Source organism: Aphanomyces astaci (genome assembly GCF_000520075.1).
Source record: "Aphanomyces astaci strain APO3 unplaced genomic scaffold supercont1.42, whole genome shotgun sequence".
Classification (NCBI taxonomy): domain Eukaryota; phylum Oomycota; class Saprolegniomycetes; order Saprolegniales; family Verrucalvaceae; genus Aphanomyces; species Aphanomyces astaci.
In genome coordinates, this window is record NW_009798305.1 from 313450 (window position 1) to 337582 (window position 24133).

At 41.8% G+C, this 24133-nt stretch overlaps 5 protein-coding genes across 8 annotated transcripts; all 5 read right to left on the reverse strand.

The window, feature by feature from the left end:
• Positions 1 to 218: 218 nt before the first annotated feature.
• Positions 219 to 2229, reverse strand: H257_12707 (hypothetical protein). The gene is made up of 5 exons (XM_009840006.1): positions 1904 to 2229; positions 1785 to 1857; positions 1640 to 1713; positions 589 to 790; positions 219 to 399 (listed from the first exon to the last, which is right to left on the reverse strand). Exons 1-5 carry the CDS (start codon positions 2203 to 2205, stop codon positions 313 to 315), a joined length of 738 nt encoding a protein of 245 aa, XP_009838308.1. The 5' UTR covers positions 2206 to 2229; the 3' UTR covers positions 219 to 312.
• A 1347-nt stretch (positions 2230 to 3576) lies between these two features.
• On the reverse strand, positions 3577 to 10499 carry H257_12708. Of its 2 annotated transcripts, XM_009840008.1 has the most exons (14): positions 10433 to 10499; positions 10182 to 10361; positions 9747 to 9860; positions 9576 to 9665; positions 8895 to 9068; positions 8134 to 8325; positions 7392 to 7479; positions 6384 to 6516; positions 5429 to 5625; positions 5103 to 5275; positions 4955 to 5047; positions 4223 to 4416; positions 3847 to 4077; positions 3577 to 3783 (listed from the first exon to the last, which is right to left on the reverse strand). In XM_009840008.1, the coding sequence occupies exons 1-14, from the start codon at positions 10472 to 10474 to the stop codon at positions 3636 to 3638; spliced, it is 2049 nt and encodes a 682-aa protein (XP_009838310.1). In that variant the 5' UTR covers positions 10475 to 10499; the 3' UTR covers positions 3577 to 3635. The 2 variants fall into 2 exon arrangements, with proteins under 2 accessions (XP_009838310.1, XP_009838309.1); XM_009840007.1 differs by having other exon boundaries at positions 3847 to 4416.
• A 1633-nt stretch (positions 10500 to 12132) lies between these two features.
• Positions 12133 to 16144, reverse strand: H257_12709 (hypothetical protein). 3 transcript variants are annotated; one of them, XM_009840010.1, is made up of 10 exons: positions 15967 to 16144; positions 15788 to 15843; positions 15637 to 15705; positions 15373 to 15577; positions 14112 to 14626; positions 13300 to 13365; positions 13194 to 13232; positions 13076 to 13108; positions 12455 to 12838; positions 12133 to 12331 (listed from the first exon to the last, which is right to left on the reverse strand). In XM_009840010.1, exons 1-10 carry the CDS (start codon positions 16121 to 16123, stop codon positions 12254 to 12256), a joined length of 1602 nt encoding a protein of 533 aa, XP_009838312.1. In that variant the 5' UTR covers positions 16124 to 16144; the 3' UTR covers positions 12133 to 12253. The 3 variants fall into 3 exon arrangements, with proteins under 3 accessions (XP_009838312.1, XP_009838313.1, XP_009838311.1); XM_009840011.1 differs by having other exon boundaries at positions 15788 to 16144; XM_009840009.1 differs by having other exon boundaries at positions 13076 to 13232; positions 15788 to 16144.
• Positions 16145 to 17834: 1690 nt separating this feature from the next.
• H257_12710 (hypothetical protein) lies at positions 17835 to 18426 on the reverse strand. The gene has a single exon (XM_009840012.1). It carries the CDS (start codon positions 18344 to 18346, stop codon positions 18131 to 18133), a length of 216 nt encoding a protein of 71 aa, XP_009838314.1. The 5' UTR covers positions 18347 to 18426; the 3' UTR covers positions 17835 to 18130.
• Positions 18427 to 20057: 1631 nt separating this feature from the next.
• On the reverse strand, positions 20058 to 21593 carry H257_12711 (hypothetical protein). Its single transcript, XM_009840013.1, has 3 exons — positions 21504 to 21593; positions 21046 to 21434; positions 20058 to 20967 (listed from the first exon to the last, which is right to left on the reverse strand). The coding sequence occupies exons 2-3, from the start codon at positions 21409 to 21411 to the stop codon at positions 20095 to 20097; spliced, it is 1239 nt and encodes a 412-aa protein (XP_009838315.1). The 5' UTR covers positions 21412 to 21434; positions 21504 to 21593; the 3' UTR covers positions 20058 to 20094.
• Positions 21594 to 24133: the final 2540 nt, after the last annotated feature.

The following is a 24133-nucleotide window of genomic DNA, read 5'->3' on the forward strand; positions in this document are numbered from 1 at the left end:
CAAGTCAGAGCTGAGTATGCCAGTGCGTCTCCAACAGTTTCTCACAGTGGAAATGATGTCATCCATTTCAATGCCAAACGATTCAAGTGTTCGAATTTTGAAAAAGTCATCACCTTCCGATATGGTTGGATAATATAAAGTTTCAAAAATTATCAAGTTTACCCCGTTTCGTTTAAGGGGGGAGATCAGTATCTAAAAGATGTTCCATATGTTGACCCTGTGACATTTTAATATTGTTTTTTTATTTTCATTATTGTTTCATACTATAGACTAGTATTACTACATAGCAGTAATTACTATGAGCATTGTTGGCTAAATTGATTGCGACCCTGCCATGGCATCCACAATCGCTTGACACGTGGCAAAAAACTGATCCTGGTCGTCTTGGATGCGTTGTCTCTATCGGGATATATATATATATTATAAATCCCAATCAATCCTACTATAAGTCCCAATACATTTGTCCAAACTTATGATAAAATACTAACTGTCATGTGACTGAAATGGACACTGTCACATCGATAGGTATAAAGCTCATGCATCACACGTCCATATTCTAGCCCAAATCACACTGTCACATATACCCACCGCTTCCTCCAGGGCGGCGGCGGCGGCCAAATCGGCCACTTCGTCCGCTGGGATGTCGCTGGAACTGCCACCGATAGATGCGACGGATGCGGGGGTGTCTGCATTCCCATCGACGACATCATCCCCTTTGGCTGCTTGATCGAACGAAGTGTCCAACGCGGTATGCGCAGTTAGCACGGCTTCCCTTGCCTTGGACACGACTCTATAAGATACATTGAAGGACCCCGTTAATAATAATAATAAAAAAATAAAAATAAAACCGTCGACGCTTTTAATATGAGACAGAAATTCACGATCATCAACAAACAACATACATATATCGACAGAAACCAAGCATCGGCAGTTGAATTGAGCCAATCAGATTGCATGAAATGGACATATGGATGGTCAACATCGAAATAGTGTGAGAGACTTGAATTAGTGTGAATGCAAATATCCCCACAAGGACAATGCTTTGAAATACACCATTTACCGTTCAAAGAAATGATCGATAGTATTGGCAAAGCAGTATATAAATTGTCCAAATTTGGGGTCAAAACGACAATAGATTTGATATACAATTTTTTGGGGACGGGGTGCAATCGAATCGCCCAAATCGATCCACAATCGATCTGATTGGTTGAATTTCATTGAGATAGTTTTGATTGGCTAATAATTTTCTGGGGTAGCCAATCAAATCGATTTAAATTCCAACGAGAAACCATGCCAACAACACAATGACATTTCACTCGAAAGCACAATATAACTAGCATGAAGAATATTATATACTGTGTATAATGCATATTTTAATCATATACTAGTACAAGACTTCGCAACAGCGTCCTATGTGGTCGTCCATATATATACCTTATATTGTTTGCAAAGGAATCTTAAATCCAAAACACTACAGGACACATACTTTTGAAAAATAGCACGTGAATATATCACTAGGTGAAAAATATATTAAAAGGGAAAACGACGATATATATATGAATAGTGTTCCATAGCATGAATAAAGTACTTCTTCGAGGAGACATATAAAATATATATATATATATAGTGGTGAACGTACTGTCGAATCTCGGCTGTGGCATCCTTCCGTTCCTGGATCTGTTGCTTGAGCAAGTCGATGAGAGTTTCTCGCGCCTATGGTGTTGTTCATGGAGGGCGTAAGGGAACGATTATGGAGCTTCCTTGGGAGATAAGTTCATGGCAACCTGATGGGGACGGTATGCGTTGATCAGATTGTGCATGTTGAGGAAGAGTTGTTCGATGTCGTCCAACTTGGCGCTAGGATCTAACGTGATGATGGTGGAGGGGAACTACAACTACGTACTTGAACTTGGTGGGATTCAGAATGAGCACGTCCACCAACTCGAGGAAGCTGTACATGAGAGATCGGTTCACTTTCTTCATCTCGTCTTTCACGTTGTGGTCCGTGGCGTATAGCTTCTTGTCGTCCGGGATGAGGTCCGGCACCGCATCTTCCGTGCTGTACGGCGTCCCAAACGAATGGTACGTTGGTTTGAGGGGAGGTGGAGGTGGAGGGCCTGCATCTGGGCCGTCCGCGTACAGACTCACGAAGGCAGGCGGCGCCGGGAAGGCAGACACAAGCTCCGGTTCCTCTGGCTGATTCATGTTGGCTTTGCGTTAGAATGGCAAAGTCTGAGAAATGGTTGCGTTTGATTGGTTAAAATATTTAAAATTGGATTGGATTGGCTAAAATGTACAATTTGCTGATTGGATGTAAATGTTATTGCTCATGATTAATTCAAGCATTTGATTGGATAATGCCTCCTCATTCCGTTCACATACAAAAACTCCAGCTAAATGTCGGGGCAGCTTGTCCTTCCTCGATTTCCAGTTGCATTTTAAACCCATAAGGAAGTAGTACTTTGTATTACAGTGTATACTTGCTCACTTATGATAGTATAGCGCAGTGTACAATATACAGTATATACAGTAACGTAGGTGGCCAGTTTATGGTGCATTTGAAAGAGACTTCGTCGTAGAATGCAGCTAACTCGTCTCCCAGGACCGGGATTTCAATTCTGAAAAGTGCTGCATGAAGCCGAAAGGTTGGGCATTCTTCTGATTATGTAATCGGCGTGACAGTGATTAGAGTTCAGCTTAGCGTTCATTTACTTCGATTCCACTCAAGTCAAGGCAAACCAGGAGGGACGGTTTATGGTGCACGGTTTAAGCATAAAATATGTATGCTGCTCTTGCAAGTATTTTTTAGTGATATCATTTTTCTAGTGATTCGATTGGCTACTCCACAAATCAAGCAATTCCATTGGCCAATTTGAGTGCACCTTAAACTATTTGGCATTTATAAAACCCCAGTGAATTAGCTAAATCACCAGGTATTTATTCAAGTTTGTAACACAGTTACAGCAGAAGTACCACTCTTTTAGCCACGTAAAACCGATGCCAAAAAAAGTGCAAAGCACAATACGTTATACTATCATAAAGTGAGCATGGCAGCATATCTTTACAATGAGATTCACGTGACCCCACTCGCACCTCCACATTTCAATTGTTTATCTTTATGCAAGTTTGGAGAATGCTATTATTGATTTGGTACGGACCCCATCACGAATCGCTCCCATTGGTCAATCTGAAATTAGTCTACGCTGATTGGCTACATTGTTTCCAACGAGAGATCACGGCGAGATTTGGGATCGGTTTTATAATCGAATCGTGCAGCATTCGGAAGGTTGTACCAAGTTCATCATATCTAAACATCGAAACATCACTTTACGCATTTGTAGTAGTAGTTAGCAGTAAGAACATCTCCACATCGACCCTGTAAATAAACAGACCGCGCATTTCGAGGACAAATCGCACGTCTTGGAGGGTCGCAGTGGAAATTGCTCTAATTTAAAGTCAATACTGCACTACTACTGTGCTGGACGACGAAGTAGAACCACACGTAATGGGTTTTATTCATTGATTTGAAGTACAGCACTGTACTACTTACTACCTACTGTGATACTCCGTGCATGTCGTAACCAAACAAATATTATTATAAAAGTGCACTCTATATTTTAATGCATTTGGAACACCTATGCGAGTTTGGTTCCTGGCTTGAGCATGTTCTCTTGGAAGGTTGCGTTCGCGATGACTTTGCCGTAGCCACCGACCCACGTTCCCTTGGCCGCGTGCCACAACAACTGGCCCCGCGTTCGAATTCCCCACTTGACGCGCCTCCCCCTAAACTCCATAACCTCTCAAAATTGATACTTCTTCTTTATTTGTGTTTATTGCACGACGTACCGCAGCACTTTGCCCACTTGGGCAACGAACTCCTCTTCAAACACACCGTCAATACCGAGCACAGTAGTGAACGCAACATGGGTGGTCTTGGCGGCCCGGAGCTTTTCCTTGCGGCGGCGCTCGCTCGCGAGCCTAAAGTTCTCGCGCTTGGTCGCCATCATGTCCATATACAAGTGCTGCATGTCGTGGTCGACGCAGTCTGGCCACACTTGCTGCACGGCCGAGACGAACCTACGTCATGGATACCGAAAGACCGTCGTTACATTGATTTGGTGCTTTTCACCAAATAATCTGCCAATTTTGTACGATTGTATGAAATCACCAAGCAAATATATATATATAAATCTACATATATACAGAAAAATGAGCCATGTACCCGTCCATTTGCAGCAGCAGGTTGGACTGGTGGGTGCCGCTTGTAGCCATAAGCACCTCCCGAAACGCGCGACGGACCGTCGCATCCAACTCGAGCTCAGCATTGCTCCACTGAAACAGCACATATGACAGCACCCAGTCCAACTCGACCGAGCTCGCGTGATCTCGATCGTGTTCGTTTAGGTCGTACTCGACCTACAAACACAAAATATTTAGTTTATATATATATATACATGGATATTACGCTGTAAAGTATAAATCGCTCAGCGGGCACTTAATATATATATATTTATATATAAATGTCACTCGAACGAGAGTGTGGAGTTGGCAAGGCATCCAAACACGGGACTTTTGATCAATAAAACTCTCAATCCTTCAAAATATTATCGCCACCCAAACCATTCGATTCGACATTCGAATAATACCGAGTGAGAGCAGCCAGACAATCGATCGACCAATCAAAACCCAAAACACACAAATTCTAGTACCCAATCATCGTCTCGCTGCCACCACGCAACCTCGAATTAAATGCGTGACTTATTTATATATTATTGTGACTTGGGTGAATATTTGCTTGCATACCAAAAATTCTATACAAGCAATCGATGGATGTGGCGAATCAATCCGCACAGAAATCCATATTTTGGCTGAAAGAATGTCAATATCATTGAATAGGGATGAAATATCCATGTTTAATATTTTCCAGTCATTTTCATGGCCTTTTAGAAAGTACCTTGGTGAGGACATCAGGAGCCATGTATCCAAAGTGAGTTTTCCATACAAACACAACGACTTCTCGCGTCACCATCACCGGTCCATCGATGTCCTATCGTCCGATATATTATTATATTCTCAGAAATTATTAATATATAACTTCGTACCAACACTGATTGCAGCGACGGCACCGTTGGATCTAATTCCAAGACATCGCCCAGAAAGTCGAGCATCGTGGCAAACCCTTCGTCTGGCAGGTACGAACACAACGCCTCGTCGGGAAATATATTTAAAAATCGCCCAAATAGAAAAATCCGCCCGTCGTCCCACGCCAAATTGCCTGAAAATATACATATATATATATATTATATTCATTCTTAAACATATATATATATCATTCTTAAACATATATATATAAATATTGTAGACAATGCTATATCGTGGATTCTAGAGGATAATATTATTACAATCGATATCGATAGATACTACGTACAGCCACTTTTATCGCTCTCGTACCGCGCGGAAAAATTGTCAAGTTTACGCCGGGCGTATATGACACTTTTGACCAACTCGACCAGATGAAAGTCTGTGAGCGATTTCAAGCCGAATTTAAACATGAAAAATTCACGAATTGACAACGCAAACGACAGGTTGGGTTTCGTCCGTTCGTTGTCGAGTTTACGAAGATACCTATGCGCATGCATTGACATAGGCAATAGCGTGAGCATATATATATATTTATAAGAGAAATCCAGTGATAGGTTGCATAAACCGTCCAAAGCAACCAACTAGCAAGAACATTTAGATAGCCCAGTCGAGGACTCGAACCCCCTTCATGATAGTGGCCTTTGGGGTCATAGAAACATTCATATTATACATGGATGATGGGAGTGCAATGCAAAGATAATGCACACTGGAGAATACGGCGATGTATTTCGTCGATATACAAGAGAATTAAATTGTCTAATCGATTCGACACTGGAGCCCTCTAGAGAATCAAATGTCTTACGGGAATGGTTCACAGTAAAGAACCACGTCAGCCAATCAAGTCGCGTCGATAAGAGTTTCTAAACCTAGTATATAAAGGTTTATTATATACTTTATCTAGAATATATCTGCGAATCCAAACTTCAGCCCAACCCGTCAAAGCAAAACAGGCATGAGTATTCCGTTTTGTATCGTTTGTACAAGATTAAATATTAAAACGAGATTTGATCAAACGAGTTTGAAGTACAAATCACACAAAAAAATACTAGCATTCCACGCTGCACCTGTATTATTTATCGTTGATGTGCACCATGAAATATTAAACGTGGATATAATAGTCATATAATTCCATAGAATCACAAATAAACCATACAATTGGAATATTGAAGTTAAATATGATCAATTTGAATTATATGGGTCAAAGTAACGACGTCGACGAATACGTTGAGATAAGAACGTACAGTGTGAGGATGGTGTGGCCCAGCGAATGTTTGGCGAGCATTTTATGGACTTTGGGCACGGTGTCCAATAACGATCGAATACACGATGGAATTGCGAGGATTTTCTTGCGCATGCGGGGGCTTTGCAGGGATTCTATCCTTGCCATTATTGGTACCTTGTGTTTCTTCTAAACTGGAGCGAACATGGAGAATACATCGACACGTCCAAAGAAATGTATAAAAGAATCAACAGAACGGTTGAAGAAGCCAATCAGATTGCAGGAATTCACCATTAACGTAGAATTATTGTATGACTTCAATTAGTCTGATATTCAATCACCATGGGACACCTTTGTACATACAAAATTCATTCCAAAGCATCGATCGATAGATTTGGCGATTCAGCACAAAAGTCCAAAGTTTTGGTAAATGATATAGTAGACAATATATGATACGGGTCAGTCTGGATGCCCATATAGGCTCAAATCTTTGGTATTTATGGCCATTTCTAATCAATCGGCAAAATATAAAAATTTCTCAGTCTGGATCCAAATAATTGGAGAATTCAAACTTTTGCCAAATATCACTCTTTTATACTACCTTTGCAGCAATGTTTGGCCAAAAATAAAAAAAATGGTTCAAAGGACTAATTTTTTTCTGAAAGTTGGCAATAACTGCGAATCGTCGAGTGTCGTACAAATGAGCTTGACTCAGACAGTTAAAACTAGGTGAAAACCATAGGCTTCGAATTAGTTTGCACATAATATTAATCGAGCAAAAATGGGTGTGTGTGATTCAGACCTTCCCGAAGCATATGTTGTATATGGTTCGAATGCCAGTATCAAATAGCACAAGGATGGAATAGGATCGCAAGCCATCACATGTTTTCAAAATCATACCGGTAGCAAATATTTGTAGTCAAATTGGTCAAAATACACAGCTATCCCAATAAGGTTAGATACACGTAAATTTATATATATATATATACATCGATATATGTGTATACGTAAATATGTAGATATATCGAACCGTCCAGTTCTGATTGGCGGTCGGTGTCGTCATCGCCGTGCGTATTGCTCAAGTCGTCGGTTTGTGTGGCTTTGGCTTCGAGGCAAAACTAATTCCACGCTCATGATACAATGCATAATAAACCCACCAAAATAAATGATAGATATATAATATATATGAAAATACTGCCGATCGAGCACATATATCAATACTTTACGATGAATATAAATCATGTATCGGATGTCTATCGATTATATATATATATATGACGTATCTTTACAGTTAGTAGGTGCACCATTGACTGTCGACAAACAAACCAAACGCTGGCAGGTTGGTTATCCATTTTATCAAATTAATACAATTTCAACGGAAAAGCATAATTTCATTCTGTTCATATTGGACACTCTAGAACCCGAACGACCACTATAACGATACATATGATGCCACTATTATCGTTTCAGCCAAAATCCATCGAACTCGTCGATCGATATATGTATATATGTACTGAATTTTGTATGTGGCAAATATTGTCGCCCGCCTTCCTTCACACAAATTTATCATTCACACTACTATTGTTCATGCGAGAGTTTCATTGGCTCCTCGATTCATGGTGTGTGTGTTTGATTGGTCGTATATCGTAATTGACTGTTGCTGTGGAGCGGCTGAGCACTCGAATTATATTAAAATTTTGACAATCGCAGAGAATAATATATCAATGCACTCATATGTATGGTACCATTTTCTATGTATATATATATGGTACCATTTTCTCGACAAACGGATTGCGGTGGGTGGTCGCCTGATGCTTCCACAAAATGGACACCAAATTTGAATCCATGTACCGATCCAGGTTGCCCAGGGTAGTTAGTTGGCCACCAGTTTCTTGATCGATTGCCATAAACAGCTTATCGAGGTCGTCCACCACTGATTCCAACGGCGTCACTTCGTGGTATTGCTACTTGTATAATATATTAATTTGATACAAATAGTTTCCCATTGAACGCGATTCGAATGCAAAAACCGAGCACACAGCACACAAACCAATGTCATTGGTGTTTTCCAGAAAGTAAAGCGAAAAAACAATAGATATATATAGCCAATCAGCGACAAGAAACGTCCAATGGACCAATTGGAGCAAGCGATCGTGACGATCGGGTGTTTATGCGATTGTTAATAAACTGAGTCCGGACATTCGTACCATATCATTACGATAGTAGTTGTCAGAACTATGGTTATAAAACCAACATCTCCCTCGATATATATTGCGATATATTCGGCACAAATATTTCCAGACCCCGTCGAATCGAATCACAAATCGAGGTTATTGGCGGCTAATCCAATTTTAAGTGGATTTGATTGGCTCGAAAGGACATGTATATTCAACCAATCACAACTCCAGCGCGATTCAATACTGATTCGACAAACCACTCGAAGTTTTGAAAACATTTGTAGCGAAAAATTCACCATATTTTTCATTTGTAGTTGGACGTCCATTACTACTATGATGGGCAGATGGTATTATACCATAATGTCTCCATGGCGAATCAAAAACCCTTGAGCTTCCATCTCGTCGTCTTCGTCCGAGTCGTACGGGTCGACTGTGCTGCCATTCGCTGCACTTGTCACTCGATCCAAGATCTTTTCTAGCCGTTCCTTTTCAAACACCGCGCGTCCTAGACGTCGCTGCATCGTTTGCATCTATATAAACAATTAAAAAATAAAAAATATAAAACGATTCGGTGATTATTGCGATTGAATTCATAGAATGGAGGATATGGATGCACTTTAAGTACACAAACAACGTCGATAACACATTAATCTCCAAGATACGACCACGAACTAGAGATTAGCATAGTCAATGAATTATAAGGATACCAATTTCACAACTTACTCGGGTATTTGTGCAAAGACACAAGCTGTATGTTTCACGTCCTGCATGGTCACCACAGTCGAATAAATACAACATTTTATCAAGGTTTGTGATATATTATTATTATATCGGCATCACATGTTTTCATTCGCAAATTTAACATATAGTTTTGGCAAGTCCATATACGGGAAGCGTCGAAATCTAAAACTATTAATTAATAAAACTAGAGTTTCCCATTTCTTGCCAGAATGACTCCAACTATAATCTAAAGCTCATTCAAAATCGTCTATTTGGTGATAGTTGCATGCCAAGAATACCCTATCTCAAAGGATTACCTCGGCTTTGGTTTCACGCAATTCGCCTTTTAACGCGTCGACTGTGGCTACGAGAGCTGCTACATGTGCAGATTGATCGCTAGCACACGTCTAGAATCTCGTCAGTTTGCAAGTACACATCAATTGTTTAATATATATATATATATATATATATATATATATATATCTTACTTGACTAAACCTGTTGAACTGGGCAAAGTCCTCCTTCACTTGGAGCTTTTCCTGCACGGAGGCTTGGCACACCTTTAACAGCAACAACACGTTCACGGACGCTACGTCCCAGATCTATTTTTATTGTCAAAAAAATTATAATAAATCAATTTATATATACAATTATATATATACAATACATATTTGTTTCTATATATACGTACATATATAAATATATGTATCGCATAATTTATAATATATATATTAATTGATACATTGCATATATATTCAGTATATGTATATATATGCAATGTATCAATTAATATATATATTATAAATTATGCGATATATAAATTTATATATATATAATATATTAATTATGCGATATATAAATTTATATGTGTATAATATATCGGTCTATATATATATATATTTTTTTTTGACAATAGATCGTACTTCGGCGACGAGTTTGCAATGCTTGGGGGAGTAATGAGCCATGTGTTCGAGCACTTCGCGAAGCAAGCCAGAGCACTTGGCGTGGTACGTCGAGCATGTCTTGTGCGCGCTCTTGATGGACGCGTCCGACGTGAGCGATGGGAGGGCGGCCACGCCCTGCGCGATGAACGTCTCCAAGCCCTATGAATTGGGACTGACGTTAAGGCATCACATGCATATATAATATATATATATATATATGGGTGTGTTACTTTGAGCTCGTGGCTCATGATATGATGCATGCTGCCGCTCATGAAAGAGGCGGTGGAGTGTCGAAGAAAATGAAACGCCAATGATGGCAGTTACATGTAACGGTCCGAATCGACGAGTTTTGAATGCGAAACGGTTCCATATTGGACTTTCATGTGGATGTATTTTAGGTTGTACTAGCCAATCCAAGGACAGTAATGGGACATTTGAACCAATCGTCGACCAGTACAGATAGTTTGGCCCAATCCGAGTGTTCATCGTTAAATTTGTACATTACCATAAATAGAATAATTTGTTTTCATTAAATATATTTATTTTTTATTGCGAAAAGGAAAGGAACAACTCCATGCACTACCCAGCCAGTATTGTCCTATTAGCCAAAAAAATTGGCCTTTTGTGCGGATTTTGACAAATCCATCGATCGATTTTTTGCACTGACTTTTGTATGCAAAAATTGTCCAGCAGTGCTGCATGTCACACTAATTTAAGTCACACACTAATTCATTGTCGTTTGGTTGAACGGATGCTTTCCTGCAATCGGATTGGCTAAACTCTTCTGCCGGCTACAGGGAACGACGCTGAGTAGCGGCGTGATGAGGAGTTGTGATTGGACAGAGACGCGGTTCGAATTGACCAATTGAGGCTCACAAAACCAAAATATAAAAGAAGTATCGAATTAAAAAAATGAGCTTTGAATATAAGATTACAAAGGATATGAATATAAAGAGTAATTAGTACTAGGAAGACATCGAAGCCATGGTTTTCAAGTCCTCATTCTTGCAGGAAACTAATTATCACAAGGGATCAAGGTCATAAAAATGCCTATTACACATATTGCATTACAACGCTGTGACAGACACATGGACTGGATTTGCACCCCTCATGGGGACGAACAAAATGTGATATGACCCCTTATAAAAATACTACAATTTAATATTCTATTCAAGTAAAGAAAAAAGTATACTGTATGGGTCAATGGAACTACATGCCATAGAATACACAACTCAATGGAACTACATGCCATAGAATACACAACTCCCCTCCATAATTGGTCCCGAGTTAGCCGGTCATTACAGCTGCATGTCGAACAGTCGTGCCTTCAGCTAAGCGTACGACATCGAGCTTTTGGGTGAGCGTCGGTCAGTGTCGAGGCTTCGTTGGCAGCACTGTGGCTGCAGGTAGCACTGACATTCAAGGTTATCAAGTAGTGGGGTGGAAAGTTGTTTAACTTGTGCTGGGAAAAATTCCGCCAATCATAGTCGAGGTAACGATATCGATGATTATAATTGGCTGATTTGAAAATTTATTCCCGCGCCGTTACTCAGCGTCGTTCCCTGTATTCGTGGGCACATTTGTATGTTTGTCGATACATTTGACACGTCGGTCTTTGAGTTTAGAATAAACATATCCATATAATTTAGGACGTAAATTGTATGTACACTTGCGCAAGGTTTTAAGGCCGGTTCTGTTTACTATATAGTAGTAATGAGTAACCTGCGATAGTTATATGTTTTATTAATCTCACGTACGACTATAGTACAGTGTTGGCTTCATCGTTCCGTGATTGTACCATCGAAAATGAAGATTATTCAACTTGCCTGATTTCGTACATAGTCTGACACCCCCATAGACGCCATATATTTGACTATATATATATATATATATATATATATATATATATAGTCAAAACGTTAACATGTATCACCTGTACATATAATCGACTGCTCGTAAATCGCAAACGATTTCCGCCCTTTGCATTCTAGCAGAACATATATACTGCAGACCCCCATGTAATCACGTTCACATTACAGACAAATCCCTCGTCACGCTTCTTGGGGATACACGGTCGACATATTTTGATGACTACACCACATGGCAAACGCACGACGAGCCGCTTCTGCCTATGCATTCCAATTGTTATTTCGTCAGAATGAACCGTTTTCAAATATACATATATAATCATACTGTCGTCTGACTAATCATCTACAAATATATATATATATATTATATAGTGATGGACGTACGTAGCGGACGTCCCGTACAAACAACCGAACATTCGACTCCATGAAATACTTAGGGCAATGCATGGCATAGGTGGTTTCGTGCAGTTGAAAACACGTAGCAGATGTCGTCGCATGTTTGCGAAAGAACCGCATCGCATGCATCGGGTCCTTGTGTTTTTGGCCAAAATGAACGCTATTCATTTCCACGATGAGCTGCGTGGGGTTGACCCCACCACCGCTTCCCATGGCGGCAATTTCGAGCTTGATTTGCAGCGGTGTCCGCGCCTTGGAGTGTGCCGTTACTTGCGTCGTCCCAGCCCACTTGTACAGTGGTTTTGTGGCAATTTGGTTTAAAATCGCTTGACTTTTGGCCAATTTTGGGTCATCGCTGGTTTCAATCAACGCCTACAGACGATATAATAATAAAAAACAGGTAAGAGACACATCCATGGGGGGTGGTGATGGGATGTAAAGCAAGCACGGGATGCGGTAATACTTTATGATTTGTAAATAGCATAAGAATTAAATATGATATCAATAATAGTTGCAATGAATCTCAAAATGACGACTGGGTTTATAAAACGATTCCGAGATGTGGTTTACAAACTAGGAGTATCGTATTTTTTTATTATAAATCCGTACCAAGATTCGGTCGTCCAGGCACTTGTACGCGTTCTACAACATGAAAACAAAGAAGCATATTCATTGACGAGGTGTATATATAGTACGTGATATATGTAGTGATATCTTAAGCCCTTACCATATCCAACGGAGCTTGAGCTATACGCGCTCCTCGAATCTACCAACCAAGGCAAGATAACTCACTTGTCCAAATAGACTTGTTCAGTTGATTGATTAGTACGCACCCGAAAGTCGGCGATATCGGCTTCGAGTAAAATGTCGCAAATCATGTACTCAATTGCCCGCGTTGCCTACAACACACCCACAATATATATATATATATATATATATGAGAATTATATATATATTTGAGAATTTTTAAAATACAGTGTTGCAGAATATCTACCCAAATCGTTCAATTAACATACACTTTTCCAACATATTGCAGTATGGATGCATCCCCGTCAAAACATGATGCTCCCATTGAGCGTTCATATCGATCCATCCAATGATGAAAGGTACGCACCATTCACATTTCCACCCATAAAATACACACAATATACTACTACGTAAACAAATTAACTCTTGAACGATATGCGCCCTTCCAAAACACCTCACATGGCCTACTTAGACCAATTTTTTATTTGAGAGTGGACTTATAAAAAATATTTGTGTTGCTCTTCCGTTTCAACAGCAAAAATCAGTGTCTGAAAATGTAAATATGCCTGCCATTCTCAGGGTTATATATATATATATGGTACGCTGTAAACACGAAAAGAACGTCGGTGTCTGAAAATGTAAATATGTCTGCCATTCTCAGAGCTATATATATATATATATGGTATGCTGTAAACACGAAAAGAACGTTCTGAGGGAGGAAGGGTGTTTGCGGTGGTGCCTCCGATCGCACAAACATCGAATGCGCAATAAATATACTGATGATTGTGAGGCAATACTCGCAGATTCGACAGCCAAAAAATCGAGACATGGTTTTACAGTAGTCGTCGCCTTTCAATCGCGTACACATATCCACCAAACAATACTCGTTCTTCCTTACCTTGTGCTGATACACAGCTTGATGGAGATCATATCTCGTGCGAAACACCTTCATGACTTGTTCGGCCATTTTGTCAGGCCAGCACATGGTGAGGACGCCGGTCGTGGCGTCAGGCAAGACGCGCATGGTCGACAGCAGCAGGTGCGTGTCGCAGCTGGCTTTGGCGCCCGTGTACTGGGCATCTCGCATGAAATAGTCTAATTTATCCACGTCCAAGCCGGTCTTGGCGTTGTTGACGACTTCGTACAGAAACGGCTTGGTTGGCCGGCCGGTAAACAACTTGGCAGAGTGTTTCCCGACGGGATGGCCCAATATAAGTTCGCGGATAAAGTCCAAGTCGATGGCTTCGAGTCCGTAGGCCGTCACGTCGATGCGATACTCGACCAGCAGCGCGTTCAACATGTCCAATGACCCTTGCTCGTGGGTCCACCCACGCATGGCGGGATAGTCCAGCCCGCGCTCGTGCAGTTGCTGCATGAAAATGCCGTCATATACGTGACTGAATGGGCCATGACCTATGCAAACGTAAGGGGTTCATAGGAGACAGCATGGTTGCCAATTCCTTGGCCAAAGTAAGTACAACCCATCACAAGGAGCAAGGAATGTTATATCTTTTGTACACGTTACAGCGTATACTGTATGTAGGCCATATATAGCTCGATACTTCAACGGACTGTACGCAGCATGTAAATACAGTTAAATACTTTGAGTGCACCCCGGCCCGTCCCTGAAATATTATAATATTCAGGCCCAAAACGCCATTTTGGGGCCGAATTCAACAAATTTGATCAAAATTGAAATCTTGTCTTGCTTGAAGAGTTTTAACCCAAATCACTAAATAATTCCACGTGGGATTTACTCGTTAAGGAGGTCCGAAACGCCATCTTAATACAAAATGGACGACCTTTTACCTCGATTTTGAAAATGACGTTTTTGGTTTCATCCCATTTTGCCAAAAAATGGAATATTATTTTTGAAAAGTTAGCAGACTGGCCCTAAATCTAATAAATCTCATGAAATATGTTTCTTGATTGGAGAGTTTTAACCCAAATCCAATAATTCCATGTCGGATTTACACGAAATAGGCGAAAATAGAGAGAAGCACGTATTAGTTAGTAATGACAATGAAATAATATTATGAAAACACAAAAGATTGTTGAATTACGACATAAATACTTGAGCATATATAATAATGTATACCATCGTGGTGAAGGACAAGACCAGAACGAATGTATGTATACGTGGAAGCGTGGGGGCGTACCTAGATCATGGCACAAGCCTGCAACTTTGACGCACAGGATATCTCGGTCGGTGATGTCGAGCCAAGGTTGATGCAGGCGCAACTGGGTAAGCATCACCTCGGCCAGGTGCGCGACACCGACGGAATGCTCAAAGCGGGAATGTGTCGCGCTCATGTAGACAAAGTAGGATGCGCCCAATTGCTTCAAGTGGCGCAGTCGTTGAAACTACTGACACAACATCAAGGTCAGACGATGCAAGCAAGAAAGGACGTGGCAAGGCATACGTGGACGGTGTCGATGATCTCCATGCAGAGAGGTTCGAGGTAGATGCAACCGTGAACGCTGTCCTTGATCTACATCAAGACAACGAGAGAGGATAGGAAGAAACCATGAAAGTTTGAAGGAGTAAGGGGATAAGCACGAGAAAGGCGGTACCATCTTGCGCGTTTCCAACGGACTTTGGGACTGCAACTCGGACGACGACTGATCATCTACCATGGTGTACGTGTCAATGCTTTGGACACACGGGATGCCCAGATCAAAGAGAGGGGGATCAAGCATGTTGCTCTCTTGGCTCGACCCCGCTTCTCCGTCCGTGTCGTCGGTCTGCTCACATCGTTTCACGCGCTTCGTCGGCATCTCATACTCCGTCGAGGAGCCACTACGTCCCCCTGGATTCTTAGATGCGCCCAGCGGCGTTCCCTTCGTCCCGACCGTCGACGGCTTTCTCTGGTGCTGGACCCATTGCAGGATCGTTCCTTGCGATGTCATGATGGTCGATCGCGGTGTTTTCGACAAATGTATGCACTGTCAGAGGGAATCAACCCTCATACCCATTAATATTTATTTTCACGAGAAAATATAAAAATAACCTCGCAGTTTGAAGTAAAACACTGGAGAAAAAAATGTTTTTTTTACTTTGAAGAACGAACTGTGGATTTTATACAGGGCACAAATTGTCACAGCCGAGATCTATTTTTAGAACAGGATAAAAAGTGTACTAGTACCGTGTAATGTTATTAATACTTCGAAGTATTAATACTATTAAAATATTAAAATAGTATCTGTACGGTATAAAAATACCATGAGCGACATGATGTATCTCCTCACTCTAGCATGGTTAAGGACTAGCTGATGACTTGTAAGGAAGGATTGGTTGAAAAAATTAGCCAAACTTATGGGAGATAATACGAAGGAGGAAGTCTTCATGTGCGCTATGTAAAAGTGTAGGATCTGTACAGTACCAACACAGAGAATGGCGTGGCTCGTGGGCGTGCCACGTCATACCGGTTAGGTGGTACTACAGTGTACAACTAATTCAAGTATAATAACGTAGCAAGGGGGTACTGTACTACGGTAGTATTTACTTCTAATGTGCGTCTTATGTGAGGTGTCCAATGTGCAGTACTGTACTACTTCGAACTACTTCGAAGTAATAATAGTAGTACAGTAGTCCCCCAGAATAGGGAACCTTTGATTCCGATACGTTTTAAGAGGTATCACTACTGCTCAGGTATAAAACTAAAAAGGTATTTTCGGTAGGGTTCCTTGCTTCTGATTGGTCAATGTACTCGGATTGAAAAATCGACATCATTTTCGAATTCAGGAGGGGGTTGATATCCTAGCTTACAGATGACCATGACGATGTCCATCCGTCATAGGATTGGTGTGTGGCGAGCATTGCATCTTATTGAAATATTTGACAAGCTGGTTGAAACGGCTGACGAAACTGAATAAGAGAATTTCGCGTCACTCGTGAGCACTGCTCGAAGTTAGTCTGCTGGAAGCGTTGGAGTGGGCCAAGGAGGCTTGGCAATGTGTGACGCAAGTCACTATTGTAAATTGTTGGCGCCATACTGGTATTGTTGACAAGGAGGTTTATGAGTTGGTTGATAGTATGCATAACCTTTAAAAAGAATGAAACGTGTTTGTGTTTTGTCTTCAGGAGGTTGCCACCGTGACATTGTCGATTGCCGAATTTAGAGGGTCACGTGAAAGGCCAAATGCTAAACGAGCCCATCGACGCAACTCAACTCTTTTCATGGCAGCGCGTGACGCATGCTGCTTTAACAGTGTACGCTTCTGCTCGATTGTCAATCGTAGCCGCGACAACGGCGACGGCATGCTGAGTTCCAAGTGTGAGTGTCGCCAACAAGTGTTACATTATTTGCTGGTTAATTTAAAAGTCGAATGTACCTCTCAGATTTTATGACTGATTTGCACGCAATATTATGTTTTCTGAGAGGATATAGATTTATGGTGGGTTCCTTATTCTGGGGGACTACTGTAGTACTGTAGTACAGTATACTATTAATAGGTACTAGAAGTATGTAATCAGTACTGTACTAACTTAGTACAGTTTACATGTCCTGGGAACTGGGAAAACACTCAGAAGCGTTGTACCCAAGTATTTTTATTCGTCTGATAAACTCATATCATTGACAGTGAAGATATACAGTACTACTGTATTAGTACTCCAGGAGTAGTATTTATGAAGAACGATCATTGTATGCATCCGAATTGAATGATTCCACACTGACGTAGCGAATACTGGTGGCCATTGGAATGATTCAATTGTGCGAGCAATCTGCCGCAGCTATATGTCTGGCAAGACCTTTCTGTAGAGAGAACGTCACAGCATGTATCGAGGTCGCAATCGTGTGGTGGATGGCCTTCTGTTACTTCTGGTAAAAACCATTCAAAAGCAATACAAACACAACTACTAGTCAAAGTAGTGTATCATAGGTTAGTGTGTCGGAGCGCTTCCGCGTAGTCAGTCTATGCGTGCAGCTTGCCATCATCCGAGCTGTCGTAGTTGGGATCGCCTCGGTCCAACGCACCAGGGGCGTCGGCTTCGGAAGTTCCCAGGACGCTTCCCCAGTTGTGGCCACCGGCGCCGCCTTTTTTGGGTTCTGCGCCCGAGCCAGCGCGACCTCTCGAGTGGCGGTCCTTGTGGTCGTTCTTCTTGTTCTTGAGTTCGCGACTCACAGGCATGTCAAAGGTTGTCGGTGGTGTATTGAGAGCAAATTCGATTATGAGCTCATGACGACAACAGCAGCAGCAGCAGCATCCAACAAGTCATAAAAATAGCCAAGAACAAAAGTACGTTTTAAACACGCAGCCAATCATATGACGAGAAATCCATACGATGCTTTGGATTGGTGCATAGATACGATGTCCTGTCGCAGAGGAGATTATATTCCACCAATCAAATCGTAGGAAATCTAAATGCAAATGCACAAGTTCAACATGCACAACGACGAAGTGGCGGTGAACCTAGCTGTCCATGCTTTACGCCACCGCCGATAATAATTTGCCTTGTGGTTACATAGTGTCACCGGTTGTGGCTAATACAAAACGATGCACGTGTGGCTTATTCCCTCGAATACCTTGTAGTTGTAGCGGTGGTTATACTAGTATTCACGCTAACGTCAGCAAACGTTGGGAATTCTATAGGGAAATCTATCCATTAACCCAAAATTTGGACGTTTGTGCTGATTCGCCAAATCTATTGATCAATTCTTTGATTCGAAGTTGGTGTGGGTAGTCCAATCAAATAGCGGGAAGACAATCGACTAGCCAGTGAAATTGCTTCAATCCTAAATTCCAACCAATGGTAGTCCGGCCAAGGCCAGTTGAACTATTTATATTCAATTTGCGTATGGGATACATTGTATGGTATAAAATTGTGCTTCGAGTCGATTTCTCGAATGAACTGCCGAGTGCAAATATCGGTGAAAAGCACAAGGCTGACTGACTTTTGTACTTCCTCCGTTCCATAAATCTGGCGACATTTCAAAATCCATTTTGTTTCACAAATCTGACGACATTTCCTTGTGATTGGCTAAAATCATGAATGCAAGATTTTCATTAGCCATTGGACAACATGTGATGTGAGTGATGAACGACTCAGAGAGTAAAGACCAACACTCATATCCGGATAGATGACAGCCTACTCAGATTTTGTTAGTCAGATCAAATACAGTAGAACGTTTATCTTTTTGGAATTTCGAAGTCGATTTTGAGAGTCAAAACAGCGTTTCTGCACTTGGGTAACATGTTCGCCACTCTGTCTTCAAATACCTATCAAACAAGCACACATTCACCAAATTTGGACAAAAATTCATATTTTGGGGTCAACACAAAGTCAAATGTCGCAAGATTTGTGGAACAGAGGAAGTATGTAATGATTGTCCAGTGTCACACTAATTTCATTCAGACACTATTTCAATGTTGAATAGTATATTTGATTAGCTACTTGATTCCTGTTCTGGGTTTTGATTGCAGTCAATCGATTGTCTGCCGATTTCGTGCTGCTCCAATTTCGAATCGACTTATAAAGTAACGATTAGCGAGCTGCGGTGCTGTTGCTTCAACAGTATGGTCAACCAACCTACGCTTCACACTAGTAGCTCCATCAACCACATATTCTTGATGTTCGAAGGACTTCACACTAATTTTAGTCACACTTTCATTCAATGTGTTGAATTGTTGACGAGGACCTAACTGGATTGGCCACTGGAATAGTGTTTTGGGTTTCGATTGGTCGATCAATTTTCTGCCTTCATCCCCAATGCTAAAATGAATGACCGGTACAAGTAATACAGTACCGTATCACAGTATTGTCGTTGATTGATGCTATGAAATATAAAACGTGAATAGAACTATTAATATAGAACAACTCAATGTAATCTCAGATCAATCATGCAAATGGAATATTTAAATAAATTGTTCGAATTTAACTACCACCCCATTTCGACACTACTCCCTGTCGTCTCTAGTTTGTGTTTGGTCAAGCTGTGGAGGACGTTGTTCAAGTGGATGGGAAAGAGTTGTCGCTGCTGGGTATGTGACCGGATATCTCTTTCCACGACCAGCCGTGCTGCCACGTCATCCGTGGTGCCCATACCAACACTTCGATATTGGGCTACTTGGGACAGTGGGACAAACCCATCTGCGGACGCAGGCTGGTGGACTGTGTACTGGACCCGGACCAACGTTGTCGAGTCAGTCAACTGGTACAGCACGATCCAGTGATGAAAGTACATGGTCCATGCGTTCTCGGCCAACGGGAACGCATCGTCCACGATGGTCTTGACCAAGATGGCCGTGCGGTGCGGTTCGTTGAATCGGCCTTGGATCCAGTTGAGGCTCATGCGCTGGGTCGCTGTGCCCACCTCTTCCTGGGCGTATTCAACGTCGTTCGAGTCTTCCGTGCCTTTCGGAGTTAGGTCGTGGTAGTTGGTCGCAAAGTCCTGCTTGAGGACGAACTGAGCAAACGTGCGATTGGCGGCCCATACCCCATCCGCTGTCATCGCCAGTGGGAACTCGACCACGAATTGCTGGGTCACGAGTAGCTCGAAATCCATCGTTTGTCGTCCAGACGACCCAAGGGACAACGACGGGTGCCACAAGCAGGTACCTGAGGATAGATCGCTGCGGCTGATGTCCAGGAATGGATCGGTCAGGTTCGGGAACGCAGCTTCTTCCATTGCATGGTCCATGTTGTAGTACATGTGCTGGAGAAGCCACCTTGATCCAATGCGTCTCATGGCGTCGTCGCCTCTAAACAAATGCGCGTGCCGCCAGCAACTTTGAAACGAATTCGGGGGTTTCTAAGAAACAAGTACATTGTTATGTTCGTTAGCTTTTCACAAACCCCCGACACCGGTGCGGGTGCAGGTCATATGTACCGAGGGGGATTCGAGCATGGCCATATGCCGAACCCAAGGCTTGAGCACGCTGCAAAGCCGCTTGTTCGCTTCGACTTGTTGCTCGAGTCGGCGGTTGTCTCGGACTCGGTCTAACGTGTCGTCTTGCAGAGCTCGCGCAACTTCCTCCCATGGAAGGAGCGAGGACTTGCGCCGGCGCTGCTGCTGGCGGCCCTGCCATACCTGCCGCTGTAATGTGTAGGCGTATCGTTTGTAAAACTCGAGCTCCTTGACTTTCTTTGTCTTGATGTGTGCCAGGTTCCTGTACAGCGGATGGGTCTCCATGTCGTCGTGTATGCCGAGGGGGGTGTCGTCCATCCCGGCCGCGTCTTCTTTCGACTGTGGCATGATCGTGGTGGTCGCAGTGTTGTCTATGGCAAATGGGTCAATGAACGCTGTACTGCACCTACCGTAGATCGCTGCTACTACGGCTGCTGTACCTCTGTCAAGAATGTTGTATTCGCGACCTGATCCGACACAACCTTGCCGCTGTTGTGTCGCAAACAGCAATTTCAAACGCAAAACTTGCCAACGAGTTTTTTAATATTACACTGACCATCACACGGTAGACGACGCGAATAGAATTCGATACGAATTAATTTCATAAACATATACTTCCTGATCAGACAATCCCGACCAGAACGTTTGTTATGGCGACAAAACAGTTTAGGTATACAGTACAGATGTATCAATTATCTCAGCCGAAGAACTTGACGTTATTCTAATCTTGCCGTTGGAACTACTCCGCAGCTTTCCATTTGCGAGTAAACTCACTTGTGAACGGGTTTTTTATGACTCGATTAAGTTCTATGTTCACGAACCAATCAAACGGCGTAAAAATATTGACATACAACCCTCGTAAATGCACATCCGGAAAACTCCCTGAGCATTTGTAACCCATACAAATAAATGCCTTCGCTTATCTCTCGAACCTACCGTAATACTATTAATAGTACACTACCCTAAACATAACATTGGGAACCAAAATATGATACTTTGATCAACATGTGCCTCAAATTGACTATCAAGTTGGTACCAAATTTAGTTGTTTTTCACATGTAATACGACTGCAAAACACAATATTTTCTGGACGTGGTTGTAGAGCATTACATAATCAGCTACATTAATCTCCAAGTTTCAGAGGTTGAAAAAGTTGCCTGAGCGTAGAGATTTGGAAATTCTCCCAAGTCACCGTGTCTCAACTGTAAATTGTTTTTTTTACGTTACAGCTAAACGTTACTGAAGTCAGTGCTGAATAACTTACGGTAGTTACAGTCAAGCCTGCTACACTACTGTACTGTAGTGGCGTGCCAGCTTAAAGTTCGTCGACCCTGGAACCATTTACAGTTGCAGTTAATGTGTTGTACTTTCCTCCTGGAGGTACTGTACAAGTCGTTCCTCCTTTAAGTATCCTCTTCTAACAAAGCAAGTGATCTATTCTTGCCCTATTTACCATCAAGTTTTTTTAATTATATTCAAACAATAAGATAACGCTTCAATTTTGTTTTGCGCTAAAATTGGAGTTATAAGGGAAGTAAGCTCTACACAATACTGGTAACGTTACCTCCAATTTGGGGTTATATTCTCTAGATTTGTCCAAGGTACGGCCAAAAAGCGAAAGTCTGGTCTGGATGCCACCCCATAAAATCATGCCATAAACCGTTGTGGCAAGTCTGCAAAAATTTCCCAAAGTATCATATCGCATGAAATAAAGCAGAAAAGTATCCACAAAGTAGTCTGGATGACAGTTGAATTATGGAAAAATTATTCGATTTCCGATTGATGTGAAGACTTCACAGTCACACAAACCTCCACAAAACACCCGATTCTCAAGAAAATTTTGAACCTTGTACGTACAAAATCTCGAAAAACAGAATATTTCGATTTTGGCAACTTTTCTTCGAAAACCGGCCATTTTTTATGGCATAGGGGTCAAAACAAGGGTGAATATGATCACTTTGCGGACACCATTCGGACAATTTCAGTCGGACATACTTGACATTTGTATTGGACTTAAGGGAACATATTCTGTCCGAATGAAATTTGTCCGAACGAATACGTTCGGACATACTTGTGTATTGTATACACCCGCATAAGAACGATCAGCTTTACAGTAGCGAGCGACGACAGAGCATCCGCCCACAAAATTGCGCGCACCGCAGCGTAGCGGAGGTCGTGTGTATAATTTTGAGCAGGCGATGCCTTGGCGAGGAGTGAGCCAAAATCGTTCACTGCGCCGAATGTCCAATCGATTCCTCTTGTGGTACAGCTAAATTTATTCGCATTTAATACGTAAATCCAGTTAAGTGCATGTCCGAAGCACATATCCAGCAAATATTTGTCTGAGTCGTTATGGTATGGTATGGGAAAGAAACGTTTCATTCTCATTATTGGAGGTTCGGTATGAATTTCCGGACCCCGTTCAATCGAATCTCGCCGAGCGAATCGAGCACCAATCTCACCTATTGGTCAATCCAAAATTACTTGTCGCTGATTGAATACTTCGAAGTACAATCCATTTTCGAGTTTCTACTGGAAAGGGCAAAGTGGATAATGGCCAATCAGATGTCTCGGCTCTATTTGTGCTCGATTGAACGAACCATACAAAACTGGGAATTTGAAGAAAATCGACAATACATTTGAAAGTATGGTGCACTTCATCTAAAAACTTCCAACTGGCCAAATCGAGGAGTGAAGGTTTTATTATTTAACGTGCAATTAATGTAGTTAAACTCAAGTTCCAGATACGTTAAATACCGATTTCATGCGTTTTATCACTGGAGTGGGAGGTTAAAGGTCCCAACTGCCTCCGGATATTAAATACGGATAAGAGTCACATACAAAAATCAAGATACATTTGAGCAGCCACCCCTATGGCCAAATATCCAAGCGCCCATGTAAAATACCGCTAGGTTAAATATCTATTTCTGGACCAATTCATCACCAAATTTGAATCTGAGACGTAGAATTTCTTCACCACATTGAGATCTGTCGATTGTACGTCTCAATTTGCTGAAAATTTGAGTAATGAATATGAAATAGAAGTCAGAAAATTTTGTGAAAAGTTGGT